Source organism: Dreissena polymorpha, chromosome 2, assembly GCF_020536995.1.
Source record: "Dreissena polymorpha isolate Duluth1 chromosome 2, UMN_Dpol_1.0, whole genome shotgun sequence".
NCBI lineage: Eukaryota > Metazoa > Mollusca > Bivalvia > Myida > Dreissenidae > Dreissena > Dreissena polymorpha.
The window spans coordinates 106,347,771-106,367,143 of NC_068356.1; the positions used below are offsets into that span (position 1 = coordinate 106,347,771).

Here is a 19,373-nt window from a genome sequence, read left to right on the forward strand (position 1 = left end):
CGGCGGACGGCTGACAGCGAGCTGGCTATGACAATACCTCGGGTTTTCTCCGAAAACAGCCGAGCTATAAATGAAGTGTGAACACTGACCTGAAGTTTGCACAGAGGCGGCCAGGTCGAAGCCCGAGGCTTCTAAGAAATTTTGGGAGAAAGGCACAGGTGCTGGGGGCGCAGACATGAGGGCAGCTGGGGAAGACCCTGACCCTGCGTACGTCCCAGCAGGCATTTGGGCATACCGACTTGAACCATGCTTTCTGTACAAGCCCTGTAGTCCTGTAGGTGGCAAAAACACTGAATATAACATAGAAAAATAAATTGTATTGTTAGTTGTATTAGCTATTCCAAAATTGAAGTTCCGTTTACAAGAATTTTCGTTCAATCCACATCATGCTTAAGGACCTTAATTTATTGTATTTGACGGTGTTTCCAACAATTCCATCTCAGACCACCAAGAGACACAACCTTGAAATAAATCCAGCTCATTAAACCAGATAAATAATAAGCAAATATAGTCCTATTATTCTATTCTACTACTAGATCATGAACTTGTTTTTTTTTTATTAAACCCCCATCATATTCAAAATAGCAATAAGCAACAAGGCTAGATTTATCGATTTTTCGACGACAAGTATATATTTGCTATTTTATCTCCAAACAATATATCATTGTGTTGTAAATAACCTTTCCTGCAATGCACCACTTACCACTCGAGTTGGGCATAGGTGATGCAGCAGACATGTGCGTTGAGGCAGGAACATGGCCTGATGGAACTAGCGGAGTCATTCCCACACCCAGTCCATGTGATGGCATAGAGGGATGTGTGGGTGCCTGGGACAATGGCGGTGTAGACCCAGGGGAAGGCCTGCCAGTAGACCCTTGGAGACCTTGAACAAAGGGGCCACTGTTGCTGAGAGTGCTCTGGAAGAGGGCAGACGGAGGGGGGCCAGGCGGGGGAATTCCCTGGGGTACACCATACTGACCACCAGTTGTGGATTGTGGTGGAGATTGTCCAACAAAACTGTCAGCTTCACCAAGAACATCATCCTCTAAAATAATATTTATTGTATGACAAACTATTTTACAATCATGAGGTGTGCTATTGCTTACAAGTTGCTTCAAAGCCATAATATTAACACACAACATACATAGATAAAAATCAACATTTTCTCATTTGCCATGTAGACCAAAATCTAATCCAGACAAAAAAAGTTAATCATCCAGGGGGAAATAAGCCGAATTAGTAGCAAGAATGCTGTTTTGAAATTACATTACACATGTTTGCCAGTTGTTTCAACCATTTCCCCAAGTGCTGATGGACTGTCATGAGTTGTTGCAAAACAAGATCAGACTTTACTATTGGTTTGTGAATGAACATGTAGTTGAACATATACGATTTTTAATTGCAATGCACACCTGTCGCATACGTCATTGCTTTAAGATGGCGGACTATTGAGGATAGAGATATTGATTCTCTGCAAATGACAAATATGACAGTGTTTTAGGTTGGTTAGGTCCCATTTTCCTCAGAAAGGAATCCTAAATGCTCAATGTTTTTCAGGACATTTGTCCTAAATCATGAAAACAAAATCAGACAGTTTTGTAATCGTAAAATTAAACTTGAATTATTATTTATAGAACTTTTAAACATTGTGAAAATCAGTTGTTATCTTTTATGTCAACACATAAAGTTAGGCTGCCATCATTGAGCCTTGTTTTGTAATAAGAGTAAGGCCAAAAAAAAAATAGTCTTGGTTCAGGGAACCCGACCGACCCTATTTTTTGCCCCCGACCCTAACGATTTTTTTGGTCCATGGAAAAAAATCTGATGAAGAAAATGCTAAAATCGCGTAAAATTTCATTGAAAACAGCCACCAATTAAACCTGGATTGGTTTTCTATATTTTTCTCTTTGTTTCAATGAAAGTGTTCGCAATTTGAACAGTGAACAATAACCGGTCTGCACGTGTATACGAGACATCGCTTGACCTTATTGTTATTGAAGTGCGCATGCTAGCTGGCCAATCAACATTGAGCTCGCTTACACATGAAATGACGTTGTTAAATGAAATGTAAAAATGGGTGGAGCTATGGAGTAATATTCGGTCATTCATGCGCAGACACTGTGCACTTTGAATACACAGTTAATATTGTCGTCTGCAAACAAAATAGCGGCCGGTCGCAAATGTCGTATTATTATAGGAGGTTTTGGGGATTCCGATAATGACGTCACGTTTGCGCATGCTCAAATTTTGGCCGTCAAAACCGCGGCCATTCTGCTATTGTTTGCATTGATGAAGCGCATCGTGATAAGGTTACAAACGTATTCGCGACCCTTTTGAAGAACATAAAATACTCAGAAATTGAAATTATTTCAGATTAAATTGAATCCAATGAACGAACACAAATAAAGAAGAAAACAAACAACAAATTGATTGATTTGATGTAATCAACATGTAGAAACTGATTTGAACCTATTTGTCTGTAAAAACTTACCTTGTTACAGATTAACTAAATCCTCTTGATAAATGTTAATGTTTTTTATTTAATTGTTCACACCAATTTTGACACTCTTTGTTTCAGCATTTTAACCCAGTGTTTAATTGCCCCTTTGTTTATCACAAACCAATTATCTCGATCGATATGATCGGATACTGTCCAGACAATTACTAAGAAAACAGTGTGTCATAAACCCAGGGACATACTTGTATGACTCTGTATGGGGTCTCTGCATAAACCACATGTGTCTGGTCATTAAACACAATTTATGATAACTCCATGTCATCTCTCGACATATTAAGTCAAAAACTTAACAGTTGCTTTAATAAAATATTTGAACATATTTAAAAATAGACATTTGTCCGAAATGGATTAACAGCTAGGAACTATAACGTATATATATTAGCCAGTTTAAACATAATAATAAAGTGTTTAATAACTATACATTTAAAATATTGTACACATTTACTGCTACACAATGAACGTATTTAACTGGTACCTGCAAATGTAAACTCTGCTATAATGTGTACAGATCGTGCGTTACTGCAGTGTTCGAAACATCATCATGAAAACAAGCAATGGCGATTGTTCATTATAGGGATATAAAATACTTGCGCTAAATAAATTAAATGTGTTATTTAATGGTATCATAAAATGCTAGATTTGTATCGCTCATTATCACTACTGACGAGTTTTCAATATACGTGTATATGCAAAGACAGTTCAATTTGCAAAATATGCAGGTGTTTTTTCAATTTGAATGCTTAAATTTATTAATATTTTCATTCAATGTTAACGAAACGAAAATTCATTCAATGTAAAAGAAAATTAAAAATACATTTCAAGATTGAAATGTATTGAGCTATTTTAGGGCTTTGTTTTATGACTGATTCAATGCACCCCTTACTCTAAATTTCAATCGCGGATGAAAAATAACACTATCGCATCCACACCACTTATTATAATATTCAAATTATTATATATTTTATTATTTTTGAAATATCATTTATTAAATTCTTATTTTAAAAAAGAATACGGGTATTTATAGTTTTGTTTTGTGAAATTGTAAGTATTAAGTCTTTGACGACCTTTACTCTGATACAATATAATTGGCCGCGATCAAGAAGTTGACGGCCAATCTATTTTTAGTAACGGAAAACCCCTCTTGTGACGTCACACAAAAACCTCCTATAGATTAAAAATGAAAAGAAGCGTGACAATATTTTAATTATTTCCAAGCTGTCTATTGATCTGAATTTAAAAGTGATAATTAAATAATTAGTTCTATGTCGATGATGTTACAACTTTCTGCCAATTTCCGATCGAAATGAAAAGATGATAATTAATTAATTTGTTTGTTTTACTCGCACACTATGCTAACTGACAGCAGCGTATTTTAATCAAATAAAAATGTGAAAAACACGCGCGGTTTAATTTTAATTAACATTTCAAATTTTTAACACATAGGAAGAGTCCTTCATCTACACTACTATAAAAATGGAAGTTACCACTTTGTCTCTAAAGTCGCTAACATGGCGTCTTTAACCTTAAAGCGTTGTTGGACGAAAAAGAGTCATAACAAAAAAAAATAATTAAAACACAAAACACTAGAACATTCAAAGAGTCATGGAAACTTGACAACAATTGGCTTCGCTTTGATAATGAATCAAAATCAATGTACTGTGACGCCCTTAGCCTGTACAAACCAATAGCAACATTCAAATTTATGTACACTGCTCACTTCCTGTGCGATGCGCTCAAACCCATTGCCATTTTATAAAAAAATGTACCAGAAGAAAGACTTGTGCTATTTCTGAGGTTACCCTCCTTTTGACAGCCACTATTCAGACTCTTGAGCACCTGTCGGAGACTAGGTCAGGTCTCATGATGAAAACAATTCTGAAGGTCACACCCCAAACACCAGAGACTGATAAAGATGGCTTGTTCACTTTTGAATATGAAGGTCACACTATCACAGACAGACAAAGAAAAAATGGTTGGCTAAAAGAAATTTTGGGCCAGCTCTAGCCCTGAAGAAGTGCATAAAGAGCTAGGAATATTGAATAATATACAACGACTAAATACCACATGTGCAATATTAATCATTTGGTCAGTGTTTAAACAATCATGGGTGCATTAACTGACCCTTTTTCACCCTGAAATCAGTCGACTGGTAAAAAAAAAAAAAAAAAAAAAAAAAAAAAAGAAAAACCTACCTACCCTCCTACATTTTTCTGGCCATGTTCCCTGAACCAAGACTTTTTTTTTTTTGGCCTAACCAGGATATAAATTGAAATGGTGAAAGCTTGTATTTAGGTAGTTTTTTTAATACACATATGATTATGAATTTATATGCATATTTTGATTTTTGATTTTAGTGCTGCTAATTTACAGGATTACGGGTATTGAAATGGCTGTTAAGACAGTTTTGAGCCAAATAGCAGGGATCATCCTAGCCCTAAATTTTAGGGAGAAGTGACTTCTCCTTCCAATTTTATTAGGGATAAGTGAGCCGACCTTTGATCAAACGCGTAAATGTACTTTAATATTAATGTTTCACAATTAATAAACAAACAAATATCATAAATAAAATATGCTGAAACACTAACTAAACATTTTATTTTAAACTGCCGCATTGTTATAAAGATATTGCTCTCCTAAGAACTGTAAAACATGTGTTTCATTTGGCAAAAATACACATTTCATTCATATGAAATTACTACTTAAGCCAAGAGCCTGAGGTTAGAGTAGAGCCCTAGCATATTGTTCTTTTTTTTAAGTCTTTCTAGGTGCAATTTCTGGTTAGTACATTGCAAAATGTTGTCAACCGGGGCCCGTATTCACCAACCGATTCTTAGACTTAAAGGGGCCTTTTCACAGATTTTGGCATTTTTTAACTTATTCATTAAATGCTTTATATCGATAAATGTAAACATTGGATCGTAAAAGCTCCAGCAAAAAATCAAGAATAAAATTAAAAAAAGGAAAAGAACATTGCCCGGACCAGGTTTCGAACCAGTGACCCCTAGAGTCCTGCCAGAGTACTGAAGTAAAAACGCTCTAGCCTACTGAGCTATTCCGCCGAGTACATACATGTGAAGTATTTTATACCTAATATAAGCAATCTTCGTAGTTTCACAAAATTTAACGACAAAAACAGAACTCTCCAAATTATTCAATCGTTTCGCGTTGCAACGCTTTATAATTTTTAGGTTTTAAAATCGTCAAAAGATGCATATAATGGCTATATTAGACCATGGTAAATGTTCAGTATTACTGTTTCCTCACAAATATCATAACTAAAACGAAAATTTGCGAATCTTAAACAACTTTTTTCAATTTTGTCAATTTACCAAAGCGTGAAAAGATCCCTTTAAGAATAAAGAATAGACTTAGAACCAAGAAAAACGTGTTCAGTGTTTGAATATATACAGGCCTCCACTGGTGATTATGTCATTAACAAAATGTTCTACATGAAGAATAATATAGATAGAGATGTTTACTGCAGAGTTTGACTCAAAATTTAAGAAATTCTTGAATGTTCTACTTTAAAGATTTTTCTTTATTCTTAGACTTAAATCTAAGAATTGTTTGGTGAATACGGGCCCAGACCATCCGTAACACTGCATGTTTATTCGTCAGTCTATAAAAAATGTTATAAAGAACGTCAAAAATAATTAAAATCGACAAACCATACGTATCCAAAAACGACTGTCTGAATACATGTTGATATACGTCTTTTGCAAATGAATTAAATATGCATATCGTTTGACTGTAGAAAATGAAAACCAGTAACCTCTAACCTAGCAAATACGCAATCAATATATTATTTAGTTGACATATTATTGCTTTAAAATATAATATTGCAGCGCTTTACTTTGCTAATAGATAGTTTAAAATTGCAAGGTGGCGGACATTAGCAACATTCATAGATTGTACGGTTTTCGGACAGTAGCGAAGAGGTTTCATACGTTACTGGCATTTTATTCCCCTTTGCGCACAATAAGTCACTGTAAAGCGGTTGGTTATTTCTCTTCGCTTTTTATTGCATATGCACATTTTAACTGAATTTAAATTGGCAATTTATCCCAATTAATTCTGATTATGCACAAGTCTCAATTTTGCAAATTAGACGAACGACAGAGAGTAACTTTACTCTTAAAAACCTCCCAAACATTTCGTGGGAGATTCTTCAACAATACATGTTTATGTTCTATCCCGGCCATAGCTTATTTATTTCAAGATTTGTTGTTGTGTTTTATTTGATTATACATAAATTGATGTAACACACCATAACATTCTGAAATAACCTAAATTGTAATTCTCCCAACTGAGTGCCGCGTGCCGGTAATTCTAATGTTTGAATATCGTCATTGACTTTTAATGGAATGTTCCCAAGTGCTTTTTACTGCGTCTTTGGATTAAACTATTAATTTGTATGTTTGTTTCTCTGTTTGTGATATTTGTTAAGCTCAGTACTCAAATATATTATGACTGAAATTTAGCAGTGAAATTCGGACTGTTTTAAGTTTTACAAAACGTCAAGCATAACAATAAATGACCAACATGTAAACAATGGCTGTATTGGTTCTCGGCAGCCTTGACAAATAACAAGAGCCAATTGAAAAACCGTAAACGAGGTCGAGAGCCTCGACTGGCATTCTATACATAGATGGTTACGCCAATACACAATTGTAGGTAAGACCGGCATGTACACAATGCCTCGACTGGAATAAACCAAGGCGACTTGCATCAGCAGTTAGTGATGCATAGCAAATCCTGTCGCTATCAGTAGATCAGATAACCAATAATTGCACACAGTAAACAATGGCAGTATTAGTGAAGGCATTGCGGACACGCGCGGCAGATTATCAAAGAAGAAAATATTGGAAAATGTCAGCGATTTTGTTTTCGCTTTGATGTAATCAGAAAGCGATATCAAGCATCGTAGGGAGACCATGTCGCCTTCTTCGTCCTCTAGGATGATCCCTGAATAGTCTTATGCGCACAGTTAAAAATGGCAGTTTTAGTCAAGTATTGCAGCCGTTTAAATTTTAGCGGTCCGTCTTAAATGCGTAAATGACTCATATCCGCGGATATGACCGAAAAGTGCAGATATGAATGAATATAGGCAATATTGATGCTTTTTCAGCAATGTTTAATTCAATGTTTAAGGTAGAGCACCTCTAATGATTTCCCGCGATTTATTTTACGATCATTGCCGATCTTTAATGATCGGTTATTTCCGAGAGATGCATTTTATTTTTTTCAAACTTTGAAATTTGATATGTGTTTACCAAATTCATTTAGAATACATTATTTTCACTATAAATATTGACTTAGATCCAATTATCATCTGAAAAATACGATTTCGCGATTTCTTCAAAGATCAATGAGCCTTTTTACCTGTTTACTTATGCATATCTAATTTAAGGTTGCACTGATGTGAAGTTGTCGTGACCGAGTGGTTAAGGCGATGGACTAGAAATCTTTTGGAATCTTCCAACGCAGGTTCGAATCCTGCCGACATTGCATGTTTTTTGCTACGCGTTTTATTTCTTTTCTAACGTAATTTGATTTAATATAGCATATAAGCTATGTTTATTGTTAAATATGTTCAAAAATTGTAAGAACATCCTTCAATTTTTAAAATTAAAACAACGTTATGGCTAAATTGGGTAAATTACTGCTGAAAATACGAATGATGCATGTTGCATTTTTATTTTTATTTCAAAAAGTAAACGGTAAATCTGTCTATTTCTTGGTATGTTTGCTGTATATAGTGTTTCTATAAAAAATAAGTTTAAAATATAACTTAAATAATACTATTTTGAATTTTATGACACTTTGTTTTAAACTGACCCAATTTTTACTTGGCTGAAATCACTTACATTTCATGGCGCTATTCCATAGATAAAAAATTGTAAAAAATAAATGTCTGTAAAAGAATAATTATTTCATCTTGTTTAAACTTTAAACACCTTTACTGCATCTGTACACACCAACTGCATGCCCATATTTGGAAATCTGAATGAATTATGGAACTTTTATATACCCCAGGGGTGAAAATAAACTGGACAAAAGCCGAGCGTGAGGGTGGTTTAGAAAAAATCGGTATTTTTTTTTAAAAAGCATGGAAAGCCTACCTACAAATTTGCATGTAGTTCAGTGAAATGATGCTGATTAGGAAAATAATTAATTAAATTATATTTGGATATGTGCCCATTAGGGGTGCGCTACCTTAATGAAAAATACACAAAATGTGTTAAATCTGTTAATATTGTCTCCAAATAAAACACTTTAATAGACATTATCATTTTTCCAACTCTAAATTCATATCCGCAAACATGACAAAGTGCCATAAGATTGTTTTTAGGCTACACACCACAAACAATATTACCACGACGACACCACACATGTTTTGTTGTAATAGTTTACACAATGTTTATATAATAAACTGAATGTATTAATATTATTGATGTTGTCTCGAAACTTTTTATTTGAATTCAAAATGTTGTATATTTGAAATAAACTTAATGTTTGAAGGCAGTAAATAATTGTCTGTATGTCACCGTTTCAGGTGACATTTTTCATTTAAAAAAAACTAATTTTAAATGCGCGAATATGATTAAATCAACAAATGTGGTTTATCCAATAAAGGCTCTATATTTGTCGTGCTATAAAAGCTTTATGCCCGGTAAAAGTATCTTATATATAATTGTTACTATATATTATAGTTTATTGGTACGTACAAATATGCAAGTTATTTTATTTATAAAAATGAATTAAGGATATTGTAGTTCTTAAATGTTTCAATAATTATTACAACCATTTTAGTTGCGCTCTTATTATAAAGCATTGCATGTCCCGCGTAAATTTTTTATTTTTCATAAATATTATGTTTTATAAGTGAATGTAACAGATGTAATATTAAACTTAAACGTATAGGCTTCGTTTTTAACTTATCGGGATATTGGATATGAACTGTTGAAATGTAAAGTGAAACTGCTTGAATGTATTGAATAATAAAGTTAATTAAATGTGTGCATACCGAAGTGTATATAATGCGCATATAAAAAATGTAACTATGACAGTTGACTCGCTTTGTAATTAAATTGCGTTATGCAAAGGTAAAATGTGGATATACATATATTTAATTGTATTCATTCTTCATTTCGTATTTGGGTATTTTTATCTTTCATAACGAGGCGTTTAATCTGTTAAAAATAGGTATTTTAATAGAGAAGTTTGTAATGCGGGTCCTTTTATATAAACTAGTTAAATATGTAGAATATGCGTACCTACAAATGTCCATTATGCTTATTAGGAACATACGAAGGAAGGCTGCTTGTGGTAACAAGAAATTATGATTATGAAATATATTATGCGCATGTATACTGATTGTAGCATTTGTTGGTACAAGTCTAAGTGTTATTTAGTACATATTCATATTTGTATATATTGTATATGTATGTAAATGACGATAAGCTTAACATGCGTAAGTAAGAATTAACTATTAAGTTCTGATTTTAATTAATTTCAATTCATTTCACGAATGGTTATATATTTTTGATATATATTCAAAGATTAAAGTTCCATTTAAATGAATTGAAATTAATTGACATACATATACAATAACAGCATGTTTTATGTAAATAGGAAACTTACATCATTTCAAAGAAAGATCAATTTACATTACAAAAATAAACATATTTTCGTGAGAATGTGATTACATAATAGTTACCACATAATGGCAAACGTAGCTTAATAATTGCAACACGTATAACATTATTCTGAACCATATTTCATAATTGAACAAATCTTATTATTTCAAACTTCATATATACGATAGTTTTTTAAATTAATTTAAAGATCTGCGGGTTTTTTAAAATAGGAAAATACATAAAAATGAAGTAAGGACAAATATGATCGCATAAATCCAGCTTTAAACTTGTATATTTTTTCATTTGAAATATCGGATTAATAAAAGTTTATAACGTTTAAGTTTCAGTGATATAATATAATAACTCCATCTATGTTACACTTAATTGTAGTTAAGTTTAGTTTAAGTATTATCCCTTTGTTGACCACCTTAAGGAAAACAAAACTATAGTTGATCTATAGGGATATGGTTCCTTAGTGAATATTAAACACAATCATTTTACTTAGAGATCAATCTATAAGGTATAAAAATAATATCTCCACCTATATACACTCAGCGACTGGTCAATTTAATTAAATCATACCCAAACGTCAACCATCTATGCCAAAAATATAGATGATCTAAAAGGATATATTTGCTAGATGGAAATTAAATATCGTAACAGATGTGGCCAAATTACTCCAGCAACAATTATACAATACCATCAATTAAAGAAAACATACACATACATGAACATTCAACAAGACTACAACAACTCTCAAACTGCGATTATTCAGTATCTACTAATAGTAAAACTAGTAGTAGTAGTTGTTTTTGTAGCAGTAGTAGTTATAGTCGTTGTCGTCGTCGTTGTAGTAGTAGTAGAAGTAGTAGTAGAAATATTATTATAATTAGTAGTAGTAGTACATGTAGTAGTATTAGTAGTATTAGTAGTATAAGTAGTAGTAGTAGTAGTCGTAGTCGTAGAAGTAGTAGTAGTAGTAGTAGTAGTAGTAGTAGTAGTAGCAGTAGTAGTAGCAGCAGCAGCAGCAGCAGCGGATGCAATGGAACAGTTGTGATGATATGATTATTCTTCAGCATTTATATGAAAAACGCACTGAAAAGCTTTGTTATACAGGCATCGTATATAAAAAGAGAATGAATATTTCTTTGTTTTTCTTTGTTTCATTTTGAAGTCACATTTAACTGTCAAATTTATTTCATTACACGGCATATACCGTATATACATGCAGTCTTTTTTCAATAACTCCACATATTGGACATTTTAGAAAAAGGCACTCACTTTGTACAACACTGTAACTTAATACCTATATCTATTTTCTCAAGTAACTATTGTAACTACGTTTTTTGTCTTACCTAGGCGACATAAGGAAGTGCTTGATATTATTTTCTTATAAATTTAGGCTACATATGTTTATGTTTTTTTTTAAACATATGCATGTAGCTTCAATGTGTGATGAGATTTTGCGAATTCTAAAGTGTTGTTTTATATAGAAAAGAATAATGTTGTTTTATTGTAATGTTGGCGTATTTTTCTTTGGTATTTTTTATGTAAGAGTTTCGCAGATATGTATATATGCCTAGCTATTCAAATATTATTTTGCCTTATGTCGTCCAACTTCTATTCTATTCTCTGTGTCAATATTGACTTAAATGTTTTTATTTTTAATTAAGCTATTTTTATAATGCTATATTCTGTTGATGGAATTCATTTATGACCAAAATTTTAGAACATGCAATATTTGCATATTCTTATATATTCATATTCTTAATTAATTTAACACATATTCCTTCCAAACATAGAGCATACTTTTATTTAATACATGTTTTTTCTTCAATTTATGTCGATGTATAAATCACTATAAGGATGTTCTGTTTAATCGACAATAGCATTATTTTTCTATTGTATTATGCTCTTATCTTTGTATATTAATCTTTGTTAAGAAAGGAAAATATGTGAGCGCGAATTTCACGAATAGTTAAAACAACTTTTTCGTGTTGAGTCGGCAACTTAATTGACGTTTTGGTAAACATTCACCCAACAATAAAATAAATTGAAATTTAATACAGATTGATGTGAATGAAACGGAGATTTCTCCCGCATTTTATGACTACCTTGTGGCTCTTAAGATCCATATATCAATGTTTGGCAGGTTCGCAGCAGACATTACCAGGGTAGTCTGAAATTTTTTATTGATATTGCATAATGGCTGGCGGTGTCTGTTTCTCGAAAGCAATACATAATTATGATCGTGATGATATATATTTTATTACCGGTCTGTAAACATAAAAAATAAACAAAATATTTTGTGGTTTTCTGTAACCAAGCTTTACTTGTTTGACATTGTATACTAATTAAAGCAACATTATGATTCAATTCAAAGGCACATTTGAATAACGCTACATGTATGTAAATGAGTAAACTATAAAAGCAAGGTGCACGAATAAATTGTAAAATGTAGTTACTGCTGACAGTCAGACAAAACGTTTGATTGGCCAATATTTATTTAATATGTTTGCACCTGAAATTAAAATAACAATAATATGCACATGGTAATCAAATATTGGTATAATCGATTCAGAAAATAATTTTGGTATCACCACTTGGCCGATAAATAACTCTAAAGCAATAATTTCTTGTATAATTCATAATTTATCTGATTATAATAATATACTACACACATTAATGGATATGAATGTAAAATGTATATACCCAAAAAGCTTTGTATATGTGATACGTGTTTTAAATTGCAAGACCTCTCAGGGCTCGACAAATCCACTCGCCCGCTCGTCATTGCGAGTAGAAATAGGCTCCGGGCTAGTGAATATTCCGACAGCGCTCGTCCTGCAGGGCGAGTAGCATTTCTGGTCGAAAAGATTAAAATTAAAATTTTTAACACATCTTTACCAAACAAAACAACGTTTGATCGGCGATTAAAATTTAACCGGATGTTGATTATTGCACACTGCGCTCAAATTAGTCCTGTTCCCGTTACGTGCCGATACCGGTATATTCTGTGAATGTATCCTATACAGTACGGTACACGGTCTTTCAATACTGCTAAAAAATCGTCTAAATTATTCACATCTTTAGATTTAAAGAGTGGGTATTGGCAAGTTTTAAAGGACGAAAATGACAAAGAGGAAACTGCCTTTTGTACACACAGAGGCTTGTTTGAGTTTAACAAAATGCCATTCGGACTATCCAACGCTCCAGTCCTAAAGTTTAATCATAATGATTGTGACTATGAAGACAAAATGAAAAACAAACATGTTAAAAGTGTGTTAAAACAGTTTATTAACTTTATTTAAGTTCATGAGTTAACAGGTCTATATGATAACAATAGAAAATCACAACAACTCATATAAGTTACTGATTTATTGCATTTTTTCATAAAATTGCAAGGCAAGTACATATTTCAGCAGGGCAAGTAAACATTCTTAGCTACTCGCCCTGCAGGGCAAGTTGCTGAAAAGAAATTTGCCGACCCCTGCCTCTAATCTATAACAAAATCCATGTTTCTAGTAATGCGCCTTTTCACTTAAGTTTGTTACAAATGAGCGCTTATAACGGTTGTTATTTTTACATTATCTTAATTTACGGTAGGTTTCCACGTATAGCGCGCAGTGTTTTACCTCCAAAATTCAAATTAAAAAGCTGGTGCGCGCTATACATTGATACAACACTATCCTGGCTGCTAAATTGGTAAAAAATATGTTGTGTAATCGTAAATAATAAAAATGGCCGCCATGTTTTTTTCCAGAAAACTACCACCCTATAATCAGGGCTCGCGCTGTCGTCAGCCACTTGAGCCATTTGCGAAAATATTGAGAATTTGGCTCAAGAAAAATCCGATTTGCGAAAATACTAAAATCTCGTAAAATTTCATTGAAAACAGCGGCCATTTTAACACGAAACTGGTTTTCTATATTTTTCTCTTTGTTTCAATGCAAGTATTCGCAATTTGAACAGGGAACGAAAACCGGTATGCACCTGTATCGAGACATCGCTTGACCTTATTGTTATTAAAGTGCACATGGTAGCTGGCCAATCAAAACTGAGCTCGCTTACACATGAAATGACGTTGTTGAATGAAACGTAAAAATGGGTGGTGCTATGAATACACAGTAAATATTGTCGTCTGCAAACAAAATAGCGGCAGGTCACAAATGTCGTATTATAAGATTAAAAATGAAAATAAGCGTGACAATAAATCAATTATGTCCAAGCTGACTATCGATCTAAATTAAAGAGTGATAATTAAATAATTAGTTCTTTGTCGTCGATGTTACAACTTTCTGCCGATTTTCGATTGAAATAAAAAGGTGATAATTAATTAATTTGATCGTTTTACTCACACACTATGCTAACTAACAGCGGCGTATTTTAATCAAAGGAAAACGTGAAAAACACGCGCGGTTTAATTTAAGTATAGTATAATCGTTCAGACTGAGGGGGCTATTGTCGAAACAACAAGAAGTCGCTACTTGTAGATATGAATGCGGTAGAAGAAGTTTTGGTCGAAAATAAATTTGTTTGAATAAACTTGCGGACATTTCTTTGTTTGTGTTTTTACACTTCTTTATTGATGAATTCCGATGGGGATTGTTGTCGACAGTCCGGAGAGCAGGCAAGGGTATGTGCGAACGAGGTCTTTTTTGCGGGTAGCAGTAGGTGTGAAAGGGGGTCATTTTGCACTTCGTAATTGGCAGATGTTATTGAGTAATATGTGCCACGACTTGTTAAGACGCGAATTGACATTTGAGACTCTAATTGACACTTGAGAACGTGAAGATATGCAATTGCATTTTGTGAGAATAAATATTGAACGTTCAACAGTGGTGTACTTCAACAACTGTATCCCTGTCTCCCATGCAACATTCAAATTTACCAGTAATGCCCATGCTTTTCCCGTGGAAAAATCCCACCATGTACACTAATTCTTATTTTCTCACGTTTTTCACGAAATGCACGTGGACTGTTAATCTTTTGCTAGAAAATTACAAAATTGTCAGAAAAGTATAGTGCTATGCAACCCATGCTCCAAATCATAATGACGCTTCATATTTTGAATGCTTAATTAAGCTTTCCAATGCCCCGGATTATTGGATTGTGCAATAGTAATATGGCGGCCATTTTCTGTCCGATTTGGTGGTTTTATTGTCTTTAAATATTTTTTTCTCCATTTTTGCATTCAAAAAACAGCCTGCGCGCTATACACGGGAGCGCGCTGTACGTGGAAACCTACGGTAATAAGATTCCCAATACTGTTTGAGTCATTCTTCATACAAGAAACCGGACGATAGGATTAATATATTTCTTCCTTTGGAATAATAGTCCAAAATATTATAAAGATATTACATTTATTAAAACATTTCCACATGCTATACGCTGTTTTATGTGTCAAAATATTGTATTTTTCTGGGTTATCTGTGAAACAAAAAAAGTATATTGTATATAGTTATATAACATAACAATTCTAGTGTTATATTTTTCTTGTCAAATAATATTTTTCAAAGAAAAAAAGCTATCTGCATATATTTAAGGTTATACATAAATGTAACCTGACTTAATTTAAAAAACATTCAATATGCAAATCACGCGAAATAAAGTCTGTACTAGTCGGAAGATATAGACCATATGAATTTATATAATAATCATACAAATACCATATTCACTGATTCAATCTCGGTATGGATTTATCTTTCGAAATTGGTGGTGTTTAGCCTCAAAGCGGTGTTCTGACCGGTACTTTAAATTCGCGGATATGAATAGGGAGTTACTGATATTAAAATGCCAATGAAAAACGCTTTTAATTACCTTTGATCTGAACATTACACATGCACGGAATGTATTTTTGTTCATAGAACGATTTGCATATCAAAAAATAAAGGTAAAACAACATTTAAAAGCCATTATGTGTTCATATCGGCACTTTTCAGTCATATCCGCGGATATGAGTCATATACGCACTTTAGTCATACCCATATTTTATGAAATATAGAGATCTAGACATGGGCATCCACGGCCATTCACTAAGAAGGAAAAAATCCCTGAGGTGGCTATAAAGTTTCAAAAAATGTATTAATCTACCTCGCATTTTTTGTCAAAATAACGGGAAGTATGTTAACAGTTTTGCATCGACACATTGGAATAAAAAAATAACGGGAAGTATGTAAACAGTTTTGCATCGACACATTGGAATAAAAAGCAAATCTTTGTATAAAAAATAAACACACAGCAAAAACAAAAAGTGTGTTTACATTTAAATATGCCTAATTAATGTTCAATTCTAAAATTTAGAGGGACGATTTGTTATTTAATAAATAATCAAATTTGAGGAGGTCTCTCAGTGTTTCTTCTTGGACATTAACTCCAGTAATGACAAATGTAAATATGTGATATGGAACATACGTAACATTTAAAACTTCTTATTTCAATTATTGCGATTACCTGGACCAAACAATGATGGTTCTGATTGAACAACTGGCATAAACAAACTTGGCTGATCAGGGGGAGTAAGAGTAAGGCCTCCACCGGCCGGCATTAAAAGCAACGGCGGTGGAGTAGCATCTTTCTTAAATTTGTCAGCCATTTACACGTCAATCACCGGAAGTGACTGACCGGCGATAGGTTACATACAACACTCAATGCAATCAACGCACGTTCGCTGGGAATGCGGCTTATTTTCCATTTTACATAGATGGTGACCTCACTACGTTATGTCAGTAAGACCGGTGTGTACACAATGGCTTATTTTCCACATCCAGGATGTCTATTTCCACATGAGCGCAAGCGAAGCAAGCATTTATATGTGGGACCTTTCGAATAAATTTATGTGCAGAAACTATCCACAAAACCGTAAAGGCATTAGTCAGGACACGCCCCGATGTTTGGGTTGTAGTCGATATTTTACCTTCAAGAAACAAGCAAAGTTCGAGTAAAAATGTTTGTAATAATACTTGATAAAAAAAAATAACTTAAAAACCTACATCTACATCGTACATCGCTGTACAATACACGTGATTCTTAACAAAAATTGTTTTCATATTCACAACTACACTTGAACTATGTTTACAGTGTTCAAATAACATAAACCGTATACTGTAAGATTTGCCCGTTGCATTAACAATTGACATTATAAACAAAAATGTGACTTTAAACAAAGAGTTCATTATTGCAACACAATCAATTATAATTGTGAATTCAATATGCAAATTACAAAAACAAACTCAAACAAGTAAACACAATTTGCAAGTTGCATAAGTTGATCACTAGGTAAAAACGCAGTTTCTTTATGCAATTATAAATTACATATATTGTGAGAGTTGCAAGCTTGACAACAGTTATTTTTGTATAAATGAAATTATGAATTACATATTGGTCTTATAACTGTTAAAAAACACCGTTATGTGATACACTTGTGTTTGCATAAACATTTAAAGCAAATCTTAGGTTAGCTTTAAATTCCCTGAAAATGTGGGATACCTTCTTTCCGTTTGCATGCAAAAATGTACTTTTTTACTTCCATTAAAAGAATAAAGTAAATAGGGTTATGTTTCATTTCCTTATGCTTTGTATATTTTTAAATTCTATGACATATCCTTTGTCAGTTCAACGCCAAGAATGTTGGATGTTTCCTCACATGCTAGTGGGTGACCTTTGAGGGTAACATTGTATATGATCGGTAATTGATCTATGTAGACTCAAAGGATGTTGCACTTGTCCGGGTGAAATGATATTTCCCAAACACGATATTTGTATGTAGACCACACAGTCGTCTGCATATGGTCTTGTCTTGTAAGATACTTTAAGAAGGAGATAATTTATGAAGACCAGGATGAGGATCAATCCAAAAATACCCTCAGGATGCACTCCACTACTTTGGCAGGCTCTGAAGTTGCTCTATGTGTTCGGTCTGTTGAGAATACTCGGATCTATTCCAAATCCGCGAATGTCATAGTGATGTAGCTTGGTCAACATACGCTGGTGGAACTTTGTCAAACTCTTTGTTGAAAACCAGAATAGCCACATCATATTGTTTTCCTTTGGCTTGGACATCCTAGGTTGACTGCCAATGTTAGGAGTAAGGTTGTGCAACTCCGCCTCATCCCGTATCCATACTGATAGGCAGTAAGGGTGTTATTTCTGCCCAATGTCCTATGTCGACGCTGACAATAATATACCCCTGCATCTTACAACTTATACAAGTGGGTGACAGCGGGCGGTAGTTTCTCGCTTTGTAACGGTCTCCCTGCTTGAATATTGCCGACACTGTGCCAGTCTTCTATGTATCTGGGATAGATCCTGCTGCTAGCAATTTAAGAATACATGGCATAAATACGGGGCAAACTCATTTTCCAGATCTTTAAGTACCCTTGTTGGGAGCATGTATGTACCTGATTTTGCGAGTTTGGTTTCTGCAGTTCCTGTTTGGCATTTTTCAAAACCTTTTTGTTCAATTAACCTAATATGCGTCAAACTTTGAATGAAGATAGTTATTAAAATTAAAGTATCTATATAATATTCACAATTTAAGTGTATTCCATATAACTACAACTGCTATCATAATCTGAACATAATTGACAAAAAAGTTGCTCCTAATATAATTACATGATAACAGACTGCAAGCGTAGGTGATCTATTATGTTTTGAGTCGTTCGAACAACATGCTGGATGATGAGAAATTTCCTCAAGGCGTTGGGGAATATGTGTTTTTCCATCCTTTATTTATAATAGTTGCTTTTCAGTAGTTATTCAAGTCGCCGCAACCAATATGATGACGTACTTCTTAACAAATCATATTAAAAAAAAACATTTAGTCTTTGTAAGGCACAATTAAAACCATGCTATTTTCGGGACCGAACAAAAACTTTGCCTCATTGTTACTTGTCTAAATAGATTACAACAAACGCACAGAAATGTTTGCATCAACAGTGTTAATTAACGGTGTCGAGTATATGTGGCTACCAGACGCATCTCCTCCGGGACCAAAATCGGTCAGACAATGTAAAACATTGTATTTGTGCAGGCCTCAACACGTGTTCCCAGAGCTAAACCACCTCAGAGAAAGATTCTGCTTTGGAAACATGCTAACCTTTATACCACCCGAACAACTATTGACAAATTTTGCGACATCTTTCTCAACAGACATAACTTGGATACAGACATCAACACTCTTTGGAATGAATTTAAGCAGTTCTGTATCAACACCA

General features: G+C 33.6%; 1 protein-coding gene across 5 annotated transcripts in view; it reads right to left on the reverse strand.

Moving 5' to 3' along the window:
* LOC127868390 (phospholipase DDHD2-like) overlaps positions 1-16,772 on the reverse strand; it is a 77,885-nt gene extending 61,113 nt beyond the window's left edge. For all 5 annotated transcript variants that reach the window (XR_008044108.1, XM_052410135.1, XM_052410134.1 and 2 more), the window contains exons 1-3: positions 16,612-16,772; positions 704-1,045; positions 90-272 (exon numbers count right to left, since the gene is read on the reverse strand). Coding sequence is in view for 4 of the 5 variants with exons in the window: in XM_052410135.1 (XP_052266095.1) it covers positions 90-272; positions 704-1,045; positions 16,612-16,753 (667 nt within the window). In the remaining variant the exon portion in view is untranslated. The remainder of the gene's footprint in view (positions 1-89; positions 273-703; positions 1,046-16,611) is intronic.
* Between the last annotated feature and the right edge of the window lie 2,601 nt (positions 16,773-19,373).